The 26,534-nt window shown below is 41.9% G+C and overlaps 1 protein-coding gene across 1 annotated transcript in view; it reads right to left on the bottom strand.

The window, feature by feature from the left end:
* Positions 1–26,534, bottom strand: part of LOC107123641 (nidogen-1-like) — a gene marked incomplete at its 3' end in the record, with an annotated part of 53,595 nt that overhangs the window by 3,920 nt on the left and 23,141 nt on the right. The window contains exons 5-12 of the mRNA XM_015426915.1: positions 26,175–26,324; positions 21,521–21,772; positions 18,728–18,928; positions 14,304–14,549; positions 13,604–13,747; positions 11,097–11,225; positions 8,959–9,102; positions 7,014–7,136 (exon numbers count right to left, since the gene is read on the bottom strand). Coding sequence (XP_015282401.1) covers positions 7,014–7,136; positions 8,959–9,102; positions 11,097–11,225; positions 13,604–13,747; positions 14,304–14,549; positions 18,728–18,928; positions 21,521–21,772; positions 26,175–26,324 — 1,389 coding nt within the window. The remainder of the gene's footprint in view (positions 1–7,013; positions 7,137–8,958; positions 9,103–11,096; positions 11,226–13,603; positions 13,748–14,303; positions 14,550–18,727; positions 18,929–21,520; positions 21,773–26,174; positions 26,325–26,534) is intronic.

Here is a 26,534-nt window from a genome sequence, read left to right as displayed (position 1 = left end):
TCTTTCCAAATGTACTGCATAAAAACGTCTGAGGACATTCTCAATTTTTCTAATAAACTTGGAATTTTTTGCGAAAACTGAAAAAAGAGCGCTCATACTGGTGATACATTATTGAAGAGTTCGGTCTTCTCAATATAGTTTCCATCCCCCTTCACTGGCCTTCTAGAGCACTTTCAGTTTTACTTTATGCTGATGATGCAGTCCTGCTGTCTTGTAGCTGTATAGGTTTAAAGTGTATGTTGAGAGCCCTTGCAGCATACTATAATAATGAACATCTAACAATTAATTACAGAAATTCCAAAATAATTGTGTTCAGAGGTCATTTCGGGGGGGATCGTGGGGGAACGCAGTTCCCCCGGGTGAGGGGCGGGGCACATGATGAAGCCCCGCCCCCTGCTTCCAGCTGCCCCACTTCCGGCCCTCATTCAGCCAGGAGGAGGCAGGAGAAGAGGGAGGGTAAGTTGCTTCCTCCCCGTCTCTCCCCACCCCTGCCTGCCTGGAGCCAGGGAGGGCCTTGGCGGGGCTTCCTTGCACTCCCGCCGACCTTGCAGGTCCACCGCCGAGCCCCTGATGTCAGGGGGTGTGGCATATGCTAATGAGTTATGCTAATGAGTTCCCCTAGTTCTTTTTCTATGAAACGACCCCTGATTGTGTTTAATAGATCTAAGTACAGATGGTTAATTAATGGGAATGTTATTGAGCAGGTTACGTGTTTTAAATATTTAGGTGTAGTTTTTCTTTCTTTCGGGTCTTGGCACAAATCAAATCAAGAATTTAGTTGGGAATGCCCAGAGAAGTGACTCTGCTCTGAGGGGGAAAAATTATACTAGTGGTGTCCAGCATGTTCCTTCTAGGGTTCCCAGACCTCTGGTCTGGGCAAGGGATCCCCTGATTTTCAGGGCTCCTGCCCACCGCTGGTCAGCTAGCTGGTAGGGGAAGCCCTGCCCCGAACAGCAACATTGCATAGTGACATCCCCAACTTGATGACATCACACAGAAGTGACATCATTGCATCGGCGACATCACATGGCGACACTCTGCTTTTTGGGCAAAACGTTATGGTTTGAGCCCAATTTTTAGCCACTGAGTCTGTCCAAAATGCAAAGTGTCACCACCGTCACTTCCATGTGACATCATCATGTTGGGAATGTCACTGCCCACTCCCAAAACACCCCCAAATCCTCCTGTCAGTGCAACGATCGCGCCTGGCAACCCTAGTTCCTTCAGCTATATGTGACTTTGTGGTCAAGGTTATTTCTCAGTTGTTGTATGGCTCTCAGCTATGTACGTATGCTATTTAACAGTGCTCTTGAAGTCGTGCAGCCTAACAGTCACTCACTGTGTTCCCAAACACAGTTTTGCATCTAGAAGTAGGTTTAATCTCTCTGGAAGCTTGTTCATGGATACACAGGATTGATCACTGGTTATTTTTTCTCCTGTAGGTCTGGCACCTCTGGTGTTAATAGACGCCTTTCAGTCAAAATGGAAAAAGAAATTATAATTCTTTGGCTATTCTACCAGCAGTTTAATAACCTTGGGGTATTCAAAAGCTACATCAGAAATTAAGCAAAGAATCTGGGCTATTAAACTCCAACACCACTTAAGTTCTACTGCGAAATTTCATCACCTTCAGAAGAAGAAATTGGAACTATCAAATTATTTGGCTAATCTACTGATCCCCAAACACAGAACAGCTTTTACTCTGGCCCATTCTAATCCACTCCCATATGTCTTATGGGAAGGGAGGTACAGTAGTATTCAGTTTCACAAACATTTATGCCCCTGTGCTACTGAGGAAGTTGAAACAGTTGGACATGTATTGCTGCACTGTCCATTTTACGAAGACCTCAGATACACTTTTATTCAGCCTGTCCTCCATAAAATTCCAGGAAGACTGGAGGAATAGTACCCCTCCATTCTTCTAGCTGACCTTGAGCCTCAGACACAGTTGCAAGATTCTGTGCAGCTGCTGGAGTCTACCAAGGTACAGTACTAATTTAATGCACCATGTTTTCTAGTTTTGTATTTTTATTGTGTGTGTGTGTGTGTGTGTGTGTATACACACATTTGTATATATACATAAACACATACACATACTTTTAGAACTGTCTTGTTGGTGTGTCTTGTTGATATGTCTAGTTGTTTGATTTTGTAGATCTGATTCTGCTGGTCTTCGACCATAATAAATGAAACTTCAGCTTCAATATTATAACATTAAGCTTAGTATCCAGATATGCTGGTAGTCCTACCTATTATATTTTCTGTCCACTTTATTTATGATGATATTTATACTTTTAAATTCCATAAATAATGCCAAATAGTATAATCCTATATGCTGAGTAAGATAAAAATGATGCACTGTATTTTGTTAAACCAGTAAAGGTAGCTTAGGTTTAATAGAAAAGTAAGTTATTGAATATTTCAATTTCCCACAAAATTCCCAGGGTTGGGTTTGTTTGTTTTTGTTAAAAAACACACACATAAAAAGGTTTTCCATGACTTCAACATGTGTTGAAATTTTATTATCTCTACCCAGGAGGCAGAAATGTTGTCTATATTGCATGAGGGACAACCCCACAAACCGTGACTTATGAATTCAGACAACTAGCTACAAACTGCAATTTGAAATCCCGCTCCTGCTGCTGCAGAAGCAGTGGCAACAGACAGAAACATAGGCAGAGGGAAAGGCTCCCTGCCTCCCTCATCCACCATAGACCTCTGATGCTATTTCAGCAGCATCCAAGGCATCTGGTGCGCTCTGGGTACTGTAACTATCAGGATGCTGGACAAAGACATTGTGGGGTGGGGGAGAAGAAAGGAAGGAGAGAGGGAGGCGGGGAAACTCTTCCTTTGTCTGTTGGTCTGCCTCTGCATCCCTCACAGGACGTAAAAGAGAAGAAGAGGTACTTCTTTGGCTCAGATATACAATCCAAGCCAGAGAACAATTTGGAGTTGTAATGTTTGCTGAGGCTTCTATTCCAAGTTCTGATAATAAGAAGTTGGTGGCATCTTCAATTACAACAGGCCTTGAGAAATGGAGAAACACTGCATTAATTCTTGGATGTTCAGGTAGGTATAAAGGCTGGTACAATGATGTACTAGAAAATTCTTTGTTCCTACAGTTAAGCCAAGCTATAATGCAATTGCCTAATGTTGCAGCTAATACTTAAGAGAACAATCAGAAGAGGCCATGTTGCAGAAATGCAACTTTAAATAGTTCCATGCCACTACAGATATTTTTTGCTGTTTATATTAGCATGGAGAAAAATCACTTAGTCCACATGTTACATTTTCACCATGTAGAGTGAAGTCACACCATGGAGGATTTAAAGCAGCCCAAATGCAGCTGTCATAAGATGTAGATCAACTGATTTCTCTCTATGCTTGGATAATTCAGTGTACCAAAATAAGTAATCTTTGCTTCTTCACTCATGTTCCTTCACAGTTTCAAAAAGCAGCAACATCACTATTAGGTTTCTGTTCTTCTAATCGATTTATATTTGCTTCTGTCATCAAGCTATAGCAGTATTTCCCATGTGAACTAGATTACGCACATTAACAATCCTGGCAAATTACTTTTAGTGGTCAAAGAACCCAGCCAGAGTGTCTGGGGTGGTTTCTGTTTGGTAAACACAGCCTATGGGAGATGAAGGGGTGACAAGGTTTGGCCATCTGTTTCTTTTTGAACTGAAATAATGGAGCGTGAAGGAATAATGAAGTACAGACATTCTTAATAGCTTCTGGAATGCCAGTGCTTACATCGATAACTCTTTTGCTAGTAAAATGTCTATGTGTGGAATGTATGTAAAATTCCTAGCAGTTTCTACAGCTGCTCCAAGAGGATTTGCTGTGTGCTGTATAAAACAAATAATTACTGGATGTGTACAACCAAACATTCTAGTTTAAATAAAGACAGTAAAAGCAACATTGAAATGGTAACGGAAATGATACCAAAGATGGTGGAGCAGGAGGTTGGGGACATCTTTGGGTCAGCTGAAAGGGATACTTCTGCTGTTATGGGTGAGAGCCAGAAGGCTCTTAGCCTATTGCCTGCAGCCTCTAGCAGGGACGGAAATGACACAGTGGATCAAGGACCAGCTCAGGAGTTGATTTATTTTACTTAATGTTATATGTAGCCCACCTTCTTGCTGAGACTCAAGGCAGATTACACAGTGAAAAACAATGTATATTGAATAGCATGAGACATACAAGTAACAATGTCTTGCAAGATCTAGGATCACAAAAATTAGAAGCAACACAAAAATAGTATCAGACTTTTTACAACATCATATGTCATAAACAAGCAAAAGCACGGCATCACAAAAGTAGAAAATAATACAGTAAAAGCAAGATAATACACAATAAATAATGAGATTGACGACAATCATGTCCCTTTTACAAAATTGCCCTCCATTGTTGTGACGTTGGAGTTGGAGTTGTGACGTATATTTTGTTTTATGAATTATATTTTGCTGGGGTTTTTTTGTGAACAACTTTAAGTCTACTGTGGGGAGAGAAGTGGGACAGAAATTCTTGGATCCAAGCATTCCCTTTTATACACAGAAGGTGCTTCTTGTAACACCTTCCTGTGTTCTACAGAGAGGGATCCCCAATTTTGCTGATCTCTTCTCCCCCATTTGCCACATCCCATGCCACTCCAGTAGGCTCCCTGAACTCTTAGAGGTCGCACACGAGTGAAAAAGAAACTGTGGAAGGAAGGGAGAGCTGGGAGCCTGCCTGTAATGAGTACACATCACTCAGTTTTTTGGATCCAAGCCTAACAGTGTAGTCCTACGCAAAATTACAACCTTCTAAGTCCACTGAAGCCATATGCTTCCTGTCTCCAGAAATAAACACATACCTCTCATATGTTTTTGAAGAGCAATGTACTGTCTTTGACGATGATTATAACTATGTACTGCACCAAAACATGAACAACCCAACCTGGGTGCACACCTAATTTGATCCTTAGTTCTGTACATGAAAGACCCATCCATATGTGGACTCTAGACCAGAGCTAAAATCTATCCTAAGTAATTAATACAATCTTAATTCAAAATAACTAAGTAAAACCAACAGTGACCATACTAACATAAAATCTAATAGATTCAGGTGGGTAGTCAATTCAATTCAATTCAAATACCTTTTATTGGCATACGATATTAGAAGCATTTACCAATAATACAATCCAACAGGTGGGTAGTCATGTTGGTCTGAAGCAGCAAAACAAACTTCGAGTCCAGTGGCTCCTTTAAGACCAACAAAGTTTTACTCAAGGTATAAGCTTTCGTATGCCCATCTGAAGATCGTATAACCATCTGAAGAAGTGTGTGTGCACACGAAAGCTTATACCATGAATAAAACTTTGTTGGTCTTAAAGGAGCCACTGGACTCGAACTTTGTTTAGAAAATCTAATATAAATAGAAAACAGGCATTATTTCTCATCTAAAAACAAGTTATCCCCATTCAGGGAACTCTATAAGTAACTGGAAGACTTGCCATCTTTCCTGAATTAATATAATATAGACTTGTAAACAGTATGGTACATTTTCCATAGTAACCACTTTCATGTTATAGAGAAACATGCACTAACAGGACTAGTTTCAGTAGAAAAGAGCAAGAATAGCACCTTAGTCCAGTAGCACTTTAAAGACTCACAAAATTTGTGGCAGGGTATGAGTTTTTGTGAGTCACTGTTCATTTCTTCATAAGAACACAAGAGAAGCCAATGTTGGACCAGGCCAATGGCCTATACAGTCCAACACTCTGTTATACAGTAGCCAAAAATACCAGGTGCCATCAGGAGGTCCACCAGTGGGGCCAGGACACTAGAAACCCTCCCACCGTTGCTCCACCCCCCAGCACCAAGAATATAGAGTTTTCTCTTGCCCCAGACTGAGAGTTCCTATCTATACCTTGTGGCTAATAGCCAACGATGGACCTCTGCTCCATATGTTTATCTAATTCCCTCTTGAAGCTGTCCACACTTGTAGCCACCGCCACCTCCTGTAGCAGTGAATTCCAAATGTTCATCACTCTTTGGGTGAAGAAGTACTTCCTTTTATCTGTTCTAACCCGATTGCTCAGCAATTTCATTGAGTGCCCATGAGTTCTTGTATTGTGAGAACGGGAGAAAAGTACCTCTTTCTCTACCTGCTCTATCCCATGCATAATCTTATAAACTTCGATCATGTCACGCCTCAGTTGTCATTTCTCCAATCTAAAGAACCCCAAGCGCTTTAACCTTTCTTCATAGGGAAAGTGTCCCAACCCTTTTACCATTCTAGTTGCCCTTTTCTGCAGTTTTTCCAATGCTATAATATCCTTCCTGAGGTGTGGTGACCAGAATTGCACACAGTATTCCAAATGAGGTTGCACTATCGATTTATACAGGAGCATTATGATACTGGCTGATTTGTTTTCAGTTCCCTTCCTAATAATCCCCAGCATAGCGTTGGCCTTTTTTATTGCAGTTGCACACTGTTTCAGATCGTCTCCGCCACAACCTAAGTGTGCTACTGTGCATTTTCCTCCTCCACTTCATCTGCTCCTTGCACACAGGGCTAAGGGGAGCCAGGGAGTCACTGCTTTCAGCATCTCTCTGCCTAGGAAGTGGAAGACTGTCCTAAAGGACCTCCTAGTAGAACTAGATGGGCCAAGAGTATTTGGCCTGCAGTGGGTCCTCTGCAGATGCTGACACTGTGTACTTACCTACCTCTCTGAATTTATTACATAAGATTACTAGTTGAACTCTGAAAGGGAGTAAAAAATTATACAAGTTTTAAATTAAGAAGTCTTACTCTGACAATCTTGATATTTCAGTTAGATACAGCAAAAAGCAATTTGCTGCTTGACCAAATAACTCAAATTAGATAAGACACACAGTTCACACCAAATACGCAGCATACAGTTGTTGCACAACCTCCACTTACTTAACTGTAATCCCAGCAAAATTCTCCATCAACCACTTCCTTCTAGATAGACAATTTTAAAATTTGTTCTGAACATTTACCTCCTGGCACACACTGGAAACCATCCCCATGATAGCCTGCTTTACATTGGCAGCTGAAGGATCCCGGAGTATTGTAACAGAAAGCATCTGGGTGGCAGCGACTGAGCTGACATTCATCTATATCTGTGAAGTAAAAGACCAAAATAAGCAGCTTCTCACTGTATCTGTAAGGTAAATGTGGGCAGGGGGAGACATACAGTGCCAACCTTCAGGCCAAACTAAACACGTCAGGAGATCTGTGAATAGATATCCTGCAAGTTTTAAAAGTGTAAACAACAATGGAAGCTACAGTGCAGGAAGGTGTTTCATTCTGTCTTCACCCCACTGACTTCCTAATGCATACTGCACATCCGGAAGCTGCTACTTGCTCTGCCAGGAGCAATATGCAGACATTACTCAATGATCTAGATCAGCACTCATTTTCTTTTTTCATATGCTGCCATGGTAGAATGGCCACACCCATGCAATATGGGGCCAGCCCTGACCATACGTAATGGTACAATTTCAATTATACAATGAACACAGGCAATTCTCCATTTAGAAATTGAGATCTGCTCCTGGGACAGCCTATATCTCAAAAGGATCCATGGGGAGAAACCAAATTAAAGAAAGCATATGTGGCAATTGTGGAACCCTTGGAACAATAAGTTGTATCTAAACCACACAAAAATTTATAATAAAAGAAAGCCATTGATTAGAACAAATAATTAAGGTTCATAAACAAAATTATTTATACATAAATAACTTGGAAATTACCAAATGATTTCCATGTACATAGCCATAGCTAACCAGACTAATGACTATTATTCAGGTGATACGTTTTTCACATCAGGGTTAAAAATTCAGTATATTGGATATATCACCTCAGGAGCTAAAGTAGAATAAAGCAGCCCATCGGCTCCCTGCCAGAGACACTCTCATGAGAACCAGTGTGACACATTTAGCTTGAATTAAGATAGTCCTATCATAGCAATATTGCACATTATTGGGATATTTGCTTGTAATATGTGCAATCAGATTGCTTTTATAAATGTTATACTGAATGTCAGGAGTTCCGTTGACAACATATTACTGTGTTAGGAATCCCAGAGGCATCTTGTGAACATCTGAAAATAGTGGACATGTCCTGGTTCTGGCTGGTCACCATGGATATACTTCACTGAAGCTAGATACACAGTCCAAAAGAAAGCCGAGAAACAGTGCCAAGGGTCACAATGCCGGGAAATCAGTCAGAGTTTTCCGGAGCAAAGAGCAGAGGCTGGCAGCCTGGACAAGGTCCGAGATTGCACGGTTGCATCCACACCAAGGCAGGTGAGCGTGGTTGCTTATACTTCTATCCTCCCTTCCCTGGGAGGCGACCTGAAAAGACACCCTCACTTTGCTTTTGAAACAGCTGAAGTCTGGCACTCCTCTGTCTCTCCCGCACCTCCAGACGCTGGCGTGCCCTGTGCCTGGGACATTCAGGTGAGCTAGGTGGGGACTCTGGCCTCGAGTTGTCTCCAATTGGGGGTGCTGGGCCAACTGCACCTCCAACTGCACCTCAGGCTCTTCACCTTGCTGCACCTCAGATGCTGGAGCCTCTCCTTCCTCAGGTGCTGACAAAGGTTCCTCTTCAGGGTTGACTCCGGAAGAGGCTGAGTTGCTCTGTGCCTCTTCCTTGTCTGAGGAATAGTCCGCCTTGGTTGAGCCAGAACCCATGAGAGGACATTTCCAGCATTTATCAATCTATTTCTGCCAATTCAGACATTCACAAGATGCATTTGGAACTGACAACCTTTCCCAGTAAATGTCAACACAGCATTGCTGACAATCACTTCAACTATTGCCAAATCGAGGCTAATGTACAGTCAAAGGGATCCAAACCAAATTATTAAGCTTTGTGTAACTGAAATGCAAAAGCCTCCAAGCACAAGATGCAAAGTAGTGCAAAAAAGCAATTACCCACCCACACAGGAGCGCCCATCTCCAGAGAAGCCAGACTGGCATGTGCAGATGTAAGAAGAACCACCGGTGTATATGCAGCGGGCACGCTGAGGGATATCGCAAGTGTGTGTGCCTGTCACACAATGATTGACGACACGATCAACAGCTGTAAGTTAGAAAGACATATACAAAGAACATTTTAAAAGTTAATCAAGTTCTTTCTTTAATATTTTGGTCAAAGGGAAATTCTGAGATAACTTTTTAGAAGAACCAATCAAAAACCTTTTCACTCTGTTTTTTGTATGCCTTCCTCCCTGGCTTATCATGTTCTTGGCTTCTTCCTGCTGCCTTCCATCAGCTAACAACCACCCTTCCCGCCTTCAAAACTTTGTTTCTCTCCTTCTATCCAGAGTGGCCCAAGTCACTTCTACACAGCTTGTTTTTTGAACTAACCAAACAACAATTCTCTTCCTTACAGCAGAGTGCTCACCCATCTTCTTGATCTTCCAGCAGGAGCTGCTGATCCTGCAGTTCCTGAGAAATCCCTTTTACATGAAGTTAGGTGTGAATCAGCTGCCAGTAATGATACCTGCCACCCCCTTTCCTGACACATATGGCAGGCACAAGGAAAGATATTGGTGAATGAACTGGTGCTCATAGGCACCATGTTGGAGAATGGAGGCCTAAAGGCCAGATTTCCCCCCCATGTTACATGAAATCTTATGCCCAAAGAATTAATAGTTTCAAGATCCAAGAAAAACAGTATCCTTCAATATATAAAAACAGGAGAATGTGTAGGATTTTATAAGATACCTGTCTCTATCCTTATCTGCGTAAGTGTTACAACATCAACATTCAGGTACTTGATCTACTAGCAGCAAAAGATCTGAGCTCTGATGGGTTTGGATTACTTCAAGTCAAATAGTGACACACACAAAGTCTTCAAAAACACACACTCATATTACCAAGAAATACTTAAGATGTTTAACTTTTGTAACATTAGCTAAAGAATAAGCTAACCTATTATGTTTATGAAGGGGAAAGGAAGGAGCCAAAAATCCTAAATATAAATATAAATTCTTAAGCTAAAATTCTCTCCAACAGATGTTTAAACAACTCCAGTCTATGAAAGGAAATAATTTATTCAATTATCTGGCAGTTCCTATGATATTTTTTTTGTACAAACCTGGGGCTTTTTCCAGGTTTGCACAAAGATCTGTCTTGTCTGTTCATGCCTTCAGTCTCCACATTTAAGAATCCACAGAACTGGCCATGTTGAAAATTAGATATAGTGATGATGTATTCAAGAATGTAGTCTCCTGCCTGCTACAATTTCATCTTCTGTTTGCTACTGTAAGTTCCATTGCCTTGCAGTAGATGATGGCAGGTTCAGATTTTGGGTCAGTCAGTACTTGGAAATGTTTATGGACTAGTTTATGGATTTTACTTGGACTAGTTTATGGATTTTAAATGGATTTAACCCTGCTTTAATCCCCATTGTTTGTCAAATTAACTGTTATGTTAATGCATTTTAGTTATATGTATATGCTTCTTTTGTACCTTTGACTTTATTGGAAGAAATAGGCCTTTGCTTTTTAAAAAGATTTTTGTTTAGAATTATTGAATGAGTATTATTCTATTATATGACTACAAATGCAAGATGCATATCAAATTCACTCTGGAGCTTAATTCTAAATTAAGATTAAATTGTATATTTAGTAATTTATTTAGTCTTTGCAGATTCCACTGAAGGTCAACAGCACATTTTTTAAATTAAGTAACTGTTATTAGATTTCCCATTAGCATCTTACCTGGGTTCTGGTGCAGTTCCTCTTTTTTTTTGTGTGTGTGTCTAACTTAAGCCAGATGCATATTTTGAATGGTAAATCCAAAGGTACAAACATCACACTGGTAGCTTAAGCCCATGGTGTGTGTCCAACAATAATTCTTTATGAAACCTAAGCGTTTCCATCATTGAATTAAGAACAGCCTTGTCGTTCTTTATATTCATCAAGAAAAACCAAGACTTAAAAAAATAATTACTTTTTTCATCTTTGTCTTCCAAAAGAAGTGAAGAAAAGAAAACCACTACTTTGGTAGTTTACTCAGAGGATCCTATTATCCCAAACAAAATAAACAAAGTCTGGAAAGTAAACGCACCAACGCATGTTCGTCCATCAGCTGAAAACTGATACCCTTCTAGACATTCACATCTGAAAGTTCCTGGCTGATTATTACAGACTGCATTGCTGCCACATACTGTTGGCTGATCCAGGCATTCATCTATATCTACACACACAAACAATGTTATTTTAGCAGGATTGCTTAAACAGCTCTTAAAGACAGGAATGATATCTATTTATTTAAAACATTTCTATGCCACCTTTCCATTCAAATAGGTTTCCCAAGGGGGTGATCAAAACATTAAAACATCATTTAAAATAAAGTATATATAAAATAAACAATTCAATAAACACATATAAACAGACAACACACATAAGACAACCAAGAAAAAGGGTCAATAAGTTACTAAGAGTATGCCAAAGGAAACAAAAGAGTCTTCACCCGCTAGTGGAGGGTCAAAACCCCACCAGAAGCTCCTCCACTGAGTCAGAAATAAGTTACAACTTTTTAGCCCTCATCCATCCAAAAACTGCCTCCAGGCATCTGTTCATGGTTTCCACAGCCTCCCTGGGTTCTGCTGTAAGCATGAGATAGATCTGAGTGATGCATCTGTTGTTCAGTTTTAATTCAACTGAAGACATTCCTAGTTTTGCAAATCGTAACAGATTATGACATCCTCTGTTGACTACATGATCAGACATCTCTGCCAAATGGACCATTGAGGCATGTGTGATAAAGAACACTACTTTGATATCATTTTGATTCTGGTTCATTTGTATCTTGCCTTATTCCAAGGAGCTCAGAACAGTATTTGTGTTTCATGGCAGTCCTACAAGGTGCAAACTAGTCAAAACACAACGCAGGAGCAAGAGGTAGAACTACTCAACCCTTTCCTCACTAGCCTTTTTTCGTCCTCAGAATTGCAGAAAGATGCCTGGAGGCAAAAAGCTTGAACAGTCCACCCCTTCGGTCATTCTTCCACTTAAACTCATAACCTCCCAAATCTGCTTTTAGTTTAATAAGAAAACCTGGGTAAAAATACATGTGATTGCAAATCACATCTTGTTTTCTCTGAAAGACTAATTTATTCCAGTTAACTGTATGTTTTACGGCAGAATAGAGATAGGATCTTGGAGTTACCATATCTAAACCAATACCTTTGCCACTACAGCTGAGTGGTTTGTTGGGGTTTAATTTAATCAGAGCCACAACTCAGAACACGCTCACACTTCACAGCTGCATCATGGAGGTTATTTTAATTCATTCCACATAAAAGTTGTTATATGGCAAGCTGTTCACTGATATGGCTTATTCAGCTCAGTTGGGATGATTCTCTCCACACCACAGCAAACGATATGTTCCATGTGTTTGTAGTTGTACAGAGGAAATCTCTCAGAATATGAGTGTTTTAAATTTACAATACAGATTTGTGGTATGTTCCGACTGAAGGCAAACTCAATAATTTATGTCTCTGTGGGAACAGCCATATTGAGTATACTGTGTGTATACGTACAAAAGGAAGGTGTTAGACAGTGTGGGATGATTATCTAACCAGAGAACAACTAGGAAGTAGCTTCTTAGGGAAGCACAGGCTACAGGAATAGAAATTCTCTGTGCTACAGTAGGGTTGCCAAGTCCATCTTCCACCCCCAGCGGGGGACTTTGGGGGCGTTCCTGGAGGGGGCGGGGCATCCCCAACGTGATGACGTCACGTTGGGGACATCCGCCCCCCCCCCCGCGCACCAGATCTCCAGAAACGGCAGTTCCCTGCACTTAAAGGAGCCGGCGTTTCCCTTTTAAGTGCAGGAGCCGGTGTTTCCCCTTTAAGAGCAGCCACGTTTCCCTTTTAAGTGCACCTGGCATTTCCCTGCAAGCCTGATCTCAAGCGGAGATCGGGCTTGGGAGGAAACACAAGTTCCACACACTTAAAGGGAGAGAGAGGGGTGGCTGTGGGTGTTAGGGGTGGGGCTTCCCCCGCTGGCCATCTGGCCGGCGGTGGGTAGAACCCCCCAAAAAACGGGGGACCCCTGGCAAACCGGGGGGGTTGGCAACCCTATGCTACAGAGAATGCAGAAGCAGGAGGGGGATAAAAACATGGGAGCCTAGAACCTAAGCCTACTTCATTCCCTCGTGATACTGTAAATGCGTACATATTTGGGTAAGTTGTACACAACCTTTCATAATATTTAAAGGAGAAACAGCAATATTTCAAACATATTGCTTCCTTAACAAAACATGCATTTATGTTTTGAAAACAGTTGTTTACAGATTATTTTAATGGATTTCTTCACTTTTTTTAATATCATAGGAAAGACAGAACAGTTTGAACACAGCCTGATCATGCAACTTTTCTCTTGAAGCAGCATTCAAGTACTCTCATCCACTTGCATGTGCTTTCTTTTAAACATTGCATGACGAAAAAATATAATGTCAAAAAACAAGAAATTGCCGTGGCATATTTTAGTTAATCCACAGCAAAGGCAATAATTCATAGCTGATTCTATAGAAGTCAACATTTTTTCTACAGAAAGATATTTCCATACCGTAGCATACACGGCCATCTCCTTGGAAGCCCACTGAACATTCACAGCTGTACTGACTGCCTGTTCCTGGGCGACAGACTGCATTGGTGTCACAGCCATGGGAGCCCGTGTAGCAAGGATTGCGGTTTATATCAGCTGAATCACCTGGCAAGAGGCCACAGAAGATATTAAAATAAGAATGTGTTACATGAACTCACTATTTCTCCTGACAGATTTTGTGGGCTCAATAATAACTACAACAAATACTGTTTAAAAACGAAATTGTCTCTGTTAGAACTGACACACTAACTGGGAATCATGCATGGAAAAGGAGTGGCCTCTAAGCAGCTAACAGAAAATGCTAAAAATCCTATTGTCATATATATTAAGAAGTTTGTACCACTTGTGGGTGTGATGAAATGACTAAACATGTTAATGTATTCTGAAGATAAATAACTAGCCATCCCAAACCAGGATATTACAAGGTACAAGAAAAACAAACACAATATTTCTCTCTGTTAGTGTTAAGAACAGCATAATAAGGATGCTTGCCAGAGGTCCCATATCTCAGAAGGCATAACTGTTGACTAAGGCTTTTTGTCCACTATGAATATGCAACATTTGCCATATCCGTGGCTGTGCTCTCTCACACAATAGCCAATAAACAGGCTACTAGCCAATTTTTAAGGAAATTAAACCAGAATAATATCACTAAACATACCAATGACAGGACCAATTGAATTGCTCATTGCATATCGTAAAATCTGTTCATCTCTGTTATACAAGACAAAGACACTATCCACTGATAACTGCTGTGTGGCTGAAACAGAATGATGAGAGTCATCATAAATGCACTCATCAAACGTGATTGTCTGCCGCCACTGGTAAGGAACTGTGTAAGTTGGCGAGACTCCATCTCTTTCTGGTTCTGTCACAGTGTACTCTCTGGTAGATGATGATGTGATAACTGAAACAAAAAGATCATCATATTAATATAAAGGAAAGTAAGAACACAAAGAGAACTCATTCAGTATTCTACAGTTACATGTAAATGAAAGTATTAAAATATTAAAGGTACAGTAAAGGTTTCCCTTGCACAAAAGCTAGTCGAATCCGACTCTAGGGGGCAGTGCTCATCTCTGTTTCCAAGTTGAAGAGCCAGCGCTGTCCTAAGACATTTCCATGGTTATGTGGCCGGCATGACTAAATGCTGAAGTGCACGGAATCCTGTTACCTTCCCACCTGTTTATCGACTTGCAATTTCTTGCTTTCGAACTGCTAGGTTGGCAGGAGCTGGGGCCAGAGGCGGGAGCTCACTCAATCATGCAGCACTAGGGTCTCGAACTGCCAAACTACAGACCTTCCAGTCTGTAGCTAGGCGTCTTATTGTTTTAAATAAGAACAGAAATGTAATTTAATTTTGATTGACAGCTTAGGCTCCCTCGTACAAAAGCAGTTACCTATCTTTGGTTTATCTATGGTTTCAATTATCAGAGACCTGGTCAAGTTTGTAAGCTAACATTTTATTTTAAGAACATAAGCTTTCATAGTCCATAGTCCTTTTTAGCACATCCAGAAATAGACTGAACAACACATAACAGCAGCTATTTGAATTGAAAAAGAAATTACCCCAGTGGATTTTTTCTCATAAATAAATGCTATTTATTACTTGCCCAAGGTTTTATAATGAGTGAGAAATCAATTGTCCCTGTTTGGACCTTGGCTTATACACCTATACAAAAATCTAAGTTCTTCGCCATTGTATGTGTCATACATTCACCTGAATAGATTTGTTAGAGGGTAGTCACTTAGAGGACCTTGGTGGAGTCACCAGGAAGGCCAAAATATTCACACATGCTACTAAATTTGAGTGCAACATGATACAATTATTAATGAGAGAAAAAATAAAATGGAAAACTTCTCTGGTAATGAAGTTTTCTTGTAAAGTACCTTTATGTGGTCAAATTTTTCTTTTAATATAAGGAAAGCTATTTCTGCTTGAGAATCATGTAAAAGGGCACTCTAGCACTGATGGCCCAAAAGAAAGCTGGCCAAAGGTTTTTGGTTTGGGCGTGAGAAGGGAGTATGTTTGTTCCTCACCCATGTCCTACTCCTCTCCATCAAAGGAAGTGGTTATCCGTTCCTCCACCCCACAGAGGCTTCTGGTGCGGAGGGAAAGGTGTTGAGATTTGCTATGTTGAGAATCTAAAAGAAATCCTTAGCGAAGTGCTTGCACCAGTGACAGGTATCAAGGCAGAAGTACTACAAAGCGAAATGGATATGGCCTATCGGACATAAACAGAATTTATTAAGGAAAAAAACCTGCCTGATGAAATATATGTCAGATTCTCTAAGAAATCCATAAGAGATACAATACTGAAAGCCACATCTGGGACTACACTGAAAATCAAAGAAGAGATCAGAATCCTAAAAGACATTCCATTTGAGATAAGGAAGAAAAGAAAATTATACAAGAACTTAACCACTTATCTACAGGATACGTCCACCACCTACAGGTGGATACTACCTGAAGGCTTGATGTTCAACTATAAAGGCAAAAAAGAAAAGATTGATTCTCTTATTAAAGCGAAGCAGTTTTTGGAAAGACAACAAGATTCAGAAAAAGACAAAAAGAACACAGAGGAAGAAGAAGAAGGAGAAGCAGATAGCTTCCAGGACTTGGGAAGTCATGAAACAACCACAGATGGCAGCTCAGAGGTTGAATCCGAATCAGAATTAGGAGAAGTAGCACCTAAACCGCCTCGGGACTATAAAAGCAAGAAGAAAGGAAAGAAAGGCAAAAAATAGCTTAAATCTAAGAAGAAATAGTTATATTACATTACAAATTCTTGCATTGTTAATAGCTTTAACTTTATGCATATTGAAACAACAGAATGAGATTTTTATTCTTAACGTGTAGAGAAAAACTTTGACCTAAGATAACAATAATTATGCTATATGGTCACTGTGTAGCTGTAATTTTAGTTAGTGTGTAGTTTGTTAGGTTGTACATAGAAAATAAAACTTATATAATAAAAAAGAGAGATTTGCTATGTTGCTCCTACTCCTTCCCAAGTGAGTTGCTTCCTTCACTCTCCTCACATACTCTCTTGACAGCACTTGGCTGAAGAGATGAATGGCCTTGATGACAGACTCCTCAGCTCTAGGCCATGGGAGGTTAAATGCCTCCTCATAGCCCATGCAACCTCTACCCACCCAGTCCTGTTCCCTGCAGGCTTTCTGCCCTCCACTGTTGCCTGGGGTAGAGCCCCACTGTACCCTCTGTGGACCAAGGCTGGTAGCCCAGACCTTGGACAAGCCAGGCCACCCTCTGGCTATGTGGACATAAACCCACCCATCAGCTGGGCAGCAGCCATGTGCTGGGGGTTACATGGAGGCCTTTTGCATGGCTCCCCAATGGGCCATGGAAGCCTGGCCGCGTGGGCTGGCTCAGCAAAGGGCATGGAGCTGGGACACCTGGCAAGAACAGGTCACAGAGTGGTGACATTCTGTTATAAATAGTCATATAATCACTTTGTCCTTAGTGGGTAAAGCGAATATGGATAGGAACCAACTATTTGGGAAAAAGCTGACATAGGGTGGGTTTGGATGTAATGTAAAATGTAAAACCATGGTTTAATCAAACTAATGCTGGTTAGCGTATCATCTGAATGCAGCCTCTCAGTGACCACTTAGTTTGATCCCCTTAAGCCAGGACATGAAGCCACAATCCAAAGTTAGTTTATTAACCACAGTTGCTCTTAACAATGGTTTCACATGATATACAAATGAGAAATCCTGGCTTGTCACTTCTCATGCACTCTCTGAGCTACAGAGATTCCCGGCAAGAGGTCTCAGAATTCTTGCCTTTTACCATGCATCACTAGAAGTCTTCCTGTCCATGCATGCCTTAAAGGAGCTGAAATACTGGCATGTTCCATCCCAGGAGACTCCAAAGGCAGTGCCTCTGCAACCAGTCCTGGGAACTGCAGGAAGCAGCAGTGTAAAGGGTGAGCCTTCTTCTGTCACCGCTGAAGTGTGCCACTCCCCAGACTGTCTCACCATCACTGAACTACAAGACAAGCTGCAAAAGGAACACCTCTGTACCCCCTGTTAAGTCCAGTGCTTAACAAATAGTCAGAGAGTGATTTCAGCAAAAACTCAAGTTTAATCTTCAACACGAACACTTCTCCAACACGGTACAACATCTGATAGCCCAAACAGCTTGTCCATTGTAGCTGCTCGGTATTTAAACATTTCCCGGCTAATATAGCCACGCCTACTATACATGTAACAACCAATATGGTTGAGCGTATAAGAGCCAATCACCTTTGTTCCCGCTTACAGCTCGCTTGAACGTGATTGGACACATTTGTCTTGGCCTTGAATCCCTGTCCAAGACGAAGCTTAACATAGCTTCCCAATGAGATGTTTCACATTATGGCAGCTTCTGAATACATTACACCCCCACACACACACACCTTGGGGCTGAGGCAGTTGCACAGGTGTGTATTTTCTCCTGACATCTGTGAAGTACATCATTTCCTAGATCTGCTTTACCACTACGAGGGTGCAAAGTGAGGTTCAGTAGCAAATTGTGGAAGAAGATTGCTAACTGTGGGTTGAAACTTGGGTGTGTATGTGTGTGTTGGAGGAGCATTCAGTTTGACACTTAGAAGTCTGGCTGAGATTGTGTATGTGTCTGGTTGAAGTACATTTGGTATAAGGAAAGGGTTAAATCTATAAATCCAGAAAATTAAGGGCTCATGAACTGGTGGATTATTTCTGTGCTGAATTATTTTAGCTTCTCTACCCTCCCGGTATCACCAGCCAGAGATAAATGACTTGGTGCTACAGCAAAACTTTGCTTCTCAGCTTGCACCGCAATGTAGGCTGAGGACAAAGGACCAGCATCTAAAGGGAAGCCAAAGAAGTGGCACTCAGGCTTTGTCAAAACGAACCAGGATTGAATGTTTTGTCTGTGACCCAGATCTGGTTTCATAAAGCTAAAATAAGACACAGTTTCACTATCCATAGATAGTCCAACTTGTGTTATATGCTCTTATCCCAGATTTAGAAAGCGTGTTAACAGAGAAGTAAGGATTCATAAGCCTACAAAATGATTTTAGGGTATTTTTAACTCACCAGAGCTAGAGGAATGATAGAGCTCAGTATAGGGCTCTATCTGAACAGAAGAACCAAATGGGATATCAGGCACTCTGCCTTCAAGTTCTGTGCTGATTGTAAGATGTCCATGTTCATCAATTCCACTGAACTTCTGTTTGATGATCAGCTTGTCATTACTGTTGAGGAATGTAACTTCAGCTTGTCTTGTAAACTCACCACCTAGAAGTCAGGATTAATCAAATCATTTCTTATGTATATATTTAAAGAAATAGCTTTGGGGTTGTCATTGTCTGGAAGCACCCACGGTTAGAAAGGAAGAAAAGATTATCACCTATTTTCCCCCATAAGAAGTGGTTTTGTCGGACAACTGGTTTCAGAGATAAACAGCATGGATTTCAAAAGAATTCTCTTCCCTTCCCAGCTTTTACGAAAAATAACTTTGGGGTAAATAGTGCTGCTACGAAATATCAGCTAAAAGTGTTAATCTAGGGGACTTGTGAACTGCCCCTTGTGGCCTGTAAACAAAAGCACATTTGAAGCAATATCAGTGGGTAGCAGCTGTTTTTAAAAAATAAATTGTTAACAATATATTCAATAAAAGCTTTTAGCTGGCCTGCCTGTTTGTTTTGTCATGGTTACTCATTTTGGCCTTGTGGCAGTGCCAAAACAACAACAGGAAGAATTCTTTACTTTCACTCCCATGGGCAGGTAATGCAGTGTTCTGACTACCCATGCCCTGAAGAGCCTCTTATGCCTGCACTTTCCTTGGTCTCACCACACAAAGGGATGGGACCTCAGTGGGAGATGAATTTATTGGCTACCACAATTCCATTTATTGCTCAGGAGGGCTATTCTCACTATTCACCTTAGCTGTGGCCCATCTGCTCCTTTCCTGTTGTTTCTTCTTTCCTGAGCCAGACATCCCAAAACATCTTGTGTGCCTACAAGCCAACTCCTTACCCCTTCTTATCTACCCAAATTCTGCTCAATTGGCTCTTTGCTGTTATCTGCTTCTGCAAGGTAAATATCCACTGTCTAGCAGGTGCTGATAGAAGGATGGTACCAATGCTTTGGAAACAGCCCATGGAGGAATTGTAGACATACAAAAGAATGAATGATATAAAACAGAATGGCTTCTGGAGCAATCAGTGTAGATAGCATGAGACTGGAGTGATATAGTCACTACGACCCACTCCAGTAAGCATTCTGGCCACAGAATTCTGTACCAAATGTAGCATCTCGATGGTCAGCCCAACATACAGAACATGGAAGTATTCTGCTAAGTCCTAAGTCAATCCTGTCCATCAGTAGCACCTCTATCTTGTTAAGATGTAGGGTGATTTTGCACTACTGCCTCGTGGCGCAGCCGCCGTTTGCCCCACACACCACAGTGGTGAGGTCTTTTCTGTCCAGGAAGGGCCACAGCTGGCTCACCTGCCGAAGTTGCTGAAAGGTTCCCCTGGCCACCACTGCCACCTGTTTATCCAACAGGAGGTCCAGATCCAGGAGCACTCCAAGCTACAACCTACTCCTTTAAGTGGTTGTAGCTTGGAGTGCTCCCATCCATAATGTCAATCCTGAGTCAATCCTGTCCATCAGTAGCACCTCTGTTTTGTTAAGATTAACTTTCACTTTACTAGCCCTGATCAGTCCAAAAACTGCCTCCAGGCACAGAATTCTTGGGATCCACCAATAGCTTGTTACAGAGCTGAGTATCACACGCACATTGCTAACAACCAACCCAAATCTCTGAATGACCTTTCCCAGAAACTTCATGTAGATGTTGAAAAGCATGGGGGAACCATATAACCCAGAGGTCAAAGGGCAGAGCAGCAATCTCACAGCAACAACATCCAAAATCTACTCTCTGGGAAGGACTGAAACTACCACAAATTGGTGCTTCTCAGTCCAAAACCCTAAAAGGCAGTCAAGAAGAACATCATGGCCAATGATATCAGAAGTTGCCAAGTGGTCCAGGAGAATCAACTGAGTCACACTCTACCCAGGTCATCCAGGGCACTCAAAACGATTTCAGCGAAATAACACTGAAGACGATTTCACTGAAATAACCAGGCCTGAAAACAATTTGCTTAATCCAGGAATCTTTGGAGTTGTCCAGCCACCACTCATAAAGTCACCTTGCTCAAGAATGGTACATCTGAGACTGGATGATAATTATCCAGATCTCCTAGTCAAGAGTAGTCTTTAGAAGTGAATGCACCATCATCTGTTTTAAAGCAAGGGCAATCACCCCTCATCTCAAGGAGGCATTTAATGTCTCCCATACCCAATCAGCCAGGCCCTTCCCCCATCCACATGTTTAAGCAACTAGGAGTAGAGTTGCCAAGTCACTTACCCTTAAAAGTGGGGGAGAGCTGATGCTGTTCCAGGACATTCACGCTGGGCATGTCGCCAGCTGACGCTCTAGCAATCAGCCTGGAAACTATAGTACCATAGAGTTTTCAGGCTGATTGCTAGAGCGTCAGCCGGCGACGTGCCCAGCGTGATGATGTCACCACCGGGTGACGTCATTACGCCAGGCATGTCGGCCCAAACCGGGCGCTTTGGGGGCGGGGTTCCCCCCACCGGTCTGATCCGGACCAGTGGATTGTGGGCCCTTTGAACGGGGGAACCTCCACCCTCCGGGGGACCTGGCAGCCCTAACCAGGAGAGGAAACAGGTGGTAGGCCTCAGACTTCCAAACATCCTGTCCACATGCTAAATAAACCGAAAAGTATCCATACAACTGGACAACTGCTTATAGCTCCCTGAAATTTGAAGCAACTTTTAAAAAGCAAATATAAAATTTACCGGTAATACTGAACCCATTTTTATATCCTTGCTGTTCCACAGCAAACATCCATCCAATGACTCCTCCGATGGAGGCAAGAGGAAGCAAGGAAAACCCCAAAGCTTCTGGAATTGTGCTGATAGCAGTATAGGCACGTCCATGGTTCATCACAACGTAAGAGTGCAGGTCAGTGTTTTCAAATACTACTGGAACTGGGTTGTTACCTACAAAGATCCGTCCCTTGACTTTCCCATTAACTCGCTGAGGTGAGCCTAGTGTAATAAAAACAGATGCAACAAATTTACAGCACAGCAATTTTCGTTACCATATTTTGTCAATACATATCTTTTTGGGACAGTCTTCATTATAAGCAATTAATATAAGACACATCATTATATACCAAACTGCTCAGTGTGTTTGATGTGCCTGTCACATGAAAAAAATCCAGATTGGGGGGGGGAAGAGTGAGAAAGAGTGAGAGCGAGAGAGAAGATAGCTAGATAGACAGACAGACAGACATGTATGTATGTATGTCTCAAATTATTTAAAGAATGGCAGGAAAAGATTACAAGTATAACACCAACCTTTCATAGTTCTAACAGAGGGCAAACTAAAATGTAGGCATCCATGTGAATTCTCCTCAGGCACAAATGAGCATTTACTTTTGCCCAAATTTTCCATACCCACTCTGTCCAAGTAGACTGAAAGCCTGGTGCTCGTCTTACTTTCCTTTAGGCAGCAGACTAAAGATATTTCTTTTTTCCCAGGCTTTCAACCCAGGAGTTCCATCTTTTAAACTGCTTGCTGCTAGCCTGACAACTGCTTTATTAACATCATTTTAGCCCACTGACTGTTGCTCTAAGTCTTTTTAATGCCCTAGGCTTGTCGTTTCATTGATAATTCATATGCTGTTGTCTTTAGAATTTTATTGTATTGCTTTTATTTTGCAAACTGCCTCAACCAATTCTTTGCAGAGGAAAAGTACACTAAATAAAGAAGTTCAACAATGCACGTGATCATTGATAATTACAGTTAAAATGAACTTCCTGAAATTAATTTTAACTAGGATTTGAAATAACCATATGAAGCTCTCCTTATTTATTAATTGAAATACTTATATCCCACCTGCCCTCGTGGTTCAGCCATGGGAACAGATCTATTTTTGTGTGTACCCAAGCTGAGTACAATTATAGCTGCCAGCTTCAGAATATACCAACAGTAATCATGCTGTCCACATCCTCTTCAAAAAATTAATCTTTTAACTATTTTTAAGGGTTTTAATGTGTAGGTTTAGTGTTTGTTTTATTAAGGGACAAAGCTTGCTGAGGGAAGATTAGTATGGCTTCTGCAAAAGGAAGTCCTGCCTCACCAACGTTTTGGAGTTCTTTGAGAAAGTGAACAACTATGTAGACAGTGGTGACCCAGTAGACACTGTATACCTGGACTTCCAAAAAGGCTTTTGACAAGGTACCTCACCAAAGACTCCTGAGTAAACTTAGCAGTCATGGGATAAGATGGGTTTTCTTATGAATTAAAAACTGGCTAAATGACAGGAAGCAAAGAGTAGGAATCAATGGAGAGTTCTCACAATGGAGGAAAGTAAACAGTGGGGTCCCACAAAGATTGGTATTGGGACCGGGGCTATTTAATTGATTCATCAATGATCTGGAACTGGGAGTGAGTAGTGTAGTGGCCAGGTTTGCAGATGTCATCAAATTATTCAGGATGGTCAAAACCAAGGCTGACTGTGAAGAGCTCCAAGAGGACCTCCACAAACTGGGTGAGTGTATGACAATATGGCAAATGACGTTAGTGTTGGTAAGTGTAAAGTGATACACATTGGGACAAAAAAATCCCAACTTCAAGTATAGGCTAATGGGGTCTGAACTTCCTGAGACTGAGAGGGAAAAAGATCTTGGGGTTGTAGTGGATAACTCAATGAAAGTGTCAACCCAGTGTGCTGCAGCAATGAAAAAAATGCAAACTCTGTTTTAGGGATTCTTAGGAAAGCGATTGAGAATAAAATGGCCAATATTTTAATGCCCCTATATAGATCTATGGTGTGGCCTCATTTGAAATACTGTGTACAGTTCTGGTCCCCGTATCTCCAAAAGGACGTTGGAGAGCTGGAAAAAGTGCAGAGGAGGGCAACCAAGATGATTAGGGGGTTGGAACACCTTCCCTGTGAGGAAAGACTGAAGAGTCCGGGACTTTTCAGTTTAGAAAAGAGATGACTAAGGGGGGACATGATAAAGGTTTATAAAATTACGGTATGCATGGGATGGAGAGAGTTGACAAAGAGAAATTTTTCTCCCTCTCCCAAAATACTAGAACTCAAGAGCATCCAATAAAACTGATGGGTAGTAGGTTCAGGACGAAATACTACTTTTACACAGATTGATTAAAATGTGGAATTCACTGCCAGAGGATGTAGTGATGGCCACAGGAATAAACAGCTTTAAAAGGAGATTAGATAGATTCATGGAGGACAAGTCTATCAACGGCTACTAGCCATAGTAGCTGAGGGAAACCTCCACATTCCAAGGCAGTAAACTTCTGAATCCCAGAGCCAGGAGGTAATATCAGGCGAAGGCCTCGGCCTCTATGCCCTGTTGTTGCCCGTCCAAAGAAACTGGTTGGCCACTGTGTGAAACAGGATGCTGAACTAGATGAACCATTGGTCTGATCCAGCAGGGCTCTTTTTATGTTCTTAAACTGGTTTGTATTGGTTTTTAGAATGTTGTTACCCATCTTGGGTCCTGGGATGCCTGGGAGAAAGGCACACATATAAATATTTGAAATAAATAAATCTGAATTTTCTTATTTTAAACAAAGGTATAATATTTGGATTTTAAGGGGGGATCAAGGCCTTGACAATTCAGAATGTTCATTTATTCATTATTTAAAATGAACTTACAGATTTCTAATTACTTGGACCAAATTCCTACAAATTGCAAAGTCTTTGAATTGCACAATTTCTTAATAAATAAAGACGATCCAAAAATTGCATCGTCAGTTAATTTCACAGCTAGTTAACCAAACTGGGAAAGGGGTGAAATGTTTATACACATGGTCTCCTTTAAATATCTTTACTGGAAACAGTGAGAAGTTAGAGGTAGACAACAGCCTTTTCTTTAATTTCTGTCAGGTTTTCATAGAAGCTTCCTGTTCTGGGTGTTGCTGGAGATAATGCATTGGACTTTGTCCAGAGGTAGGACCCCCCCTACTCCCGCCATTACCCAGCAGCAAGAGGTACATAGAGGATCCTCCATTTGACTAGCACAATGGAACATGAAGACAACAATTGGGGAAAGGACAGCCAGGGCAGGCAGGAGCACTGGGAGAGCTGGCAAACTCTGAATTGCTGCAGGATGCAGTGCAGCAGCCAGTGATGCCAGTGGGAGTGATGCAGCCTGGGAGGCAGCCACTACACATGAAGCCAGGCCCCACAAAGCAGAGCCGGATGGGGGAAGAGAGGACCCAGGCTGGTGAGGTGAATCCATGGCAGCAGACTGGGCTCCCAGCTCCCCAACAAGAGCTCAGTGGGGGGGGGGTGGAAGCAGTGGCAGGCCCTTGAAAATTCCCAAGGGGGTGCAGCTCAGAGGGAAGGACCCACAATGCCCCCCCATCAGCCCTGGATCCTACCAAGTAGGAAGCCCTGACCTAGTGCCCACAGGGCCTGGAGGCCTTTTAAGAGCAAGGGCCTGGAGACCTTTTAAGAGCAAGCCTGAAGTGAGCTGGGGAGGAAGAACAAGGTCCCTCCTGGGAGGCTCCTTGAAGGGCTAAGCAGCAGCAGGGAAAAGGGAGTTCAGTGAAGACAACTCACATTCCCCATTGCTTTACTGAGACTCCTGAATAGGGTATCAACCAAAGCACCTGTCTGCAGCTTGGTTGCCATGGAGAGGTATGGGGGAGTGCAAACTGGAATGTATACTTTCATTTCTGGCCACTATATTGTTATTTGTCTGGTGTCTGGTGTAGCCATGTAACCTTGAGACCTACACTGTCTTTAGTATTCTCTTCCCCCTTGATTTCTTAGGGCGTTAATTCAGTGGGCTTTTAGTTCAGATTTGATTGGCCAAGAGCCATTAATGTCTTGTTTGATTATGCTATAATTGCTGGCTTCGTGCGCTTGACCTCAGTGCTAACAAGAAACGTCATAAGTCTGGAGCCTATCAATGTCTCAATAAACTTTACTTCTTCTGAATGATTGTTATTGGGAACTGATTTCTCTGGGGCTCTGACACAGGGTTCCATTCCCCAGATGGGGGTGCTGGATCCATCACTTTTGCAGGCTCCTGCCCACCGGCAGCCAGCTGGACAGAGGGAGAAAATTCCGCCACCTCCGACCCCATGCCGAAAAAGCAGAGCATTGGTGATGTTAGTGTGTTGCATGACAGCCCTGCCCACCCCCAGAATGCTCCCCAAATCCCCCTGCTGGCACAAAAAGGGACCTGGCAACCCTACTCCTGAAAGACCAGCACAGCTAAAAGGGGAGACCCTGCATGGCGCACAGCCCCAGACTCCCCCCCCCCCAAGGACCCAGAAGTGGACAAATTTGCAAGACCCCTATTTGCCCCAGCATGGCAACAATTATATTAATTTTCATTAGTTAAAACTGTGTAACTTGTGATAAATTTTAGAATATTTTGTTTTGAAATAATTTAAAATTACCTTCTGCTACACACTGCCGGCCATTTCCTTTGTAACCAGCAATACAGCTACAACAAAAGCCATCTGGATAGTCCTTGCAAACAGCATGAACAGAACACTGATGGCGGTTGTTTGCACAGGTTTGCTGGACATCTGTATTGTAACGAAACACTGTAGAGAATGAAGAACAGAACACAGCATGTAGAGAACACAGCATTTTACTGAGGAGTCAAAAACTCTGCCTCTATCCCAGTCACAAAGCATTCTAAGTGAGTCATGGCGTATTTTATTCTTCCAAACACTTCCCCAGTCATCTGTAAAACCTCTGTACCCATGGAAGAAGATAATGTAATCATGCTGAAACAGGAGACTCTATTCCTG

The sequence above is a fragment of the Gekko japonicus genome, unplaced genomic scaffold, assembly GCF_001447785.1.
Source record: "Gekko japonicus isolate JY-2015 unplaced genomic scaffold, Gekko_japonicus_V1.1 scaffold141, whole genome shotgun sequence".
Classification (NCBI taxonomy): Eukaryota; Metazoa; Chordata; class Lepidosauria; order Squamata; family Gekkonidae; genus Gekko; species Gekko japonicus.
The sequence above is the reverse complement of the archived record's forward strand: the minus strand, read 5'-3'. Positions and strand labels throughout refer to the sequence as shown.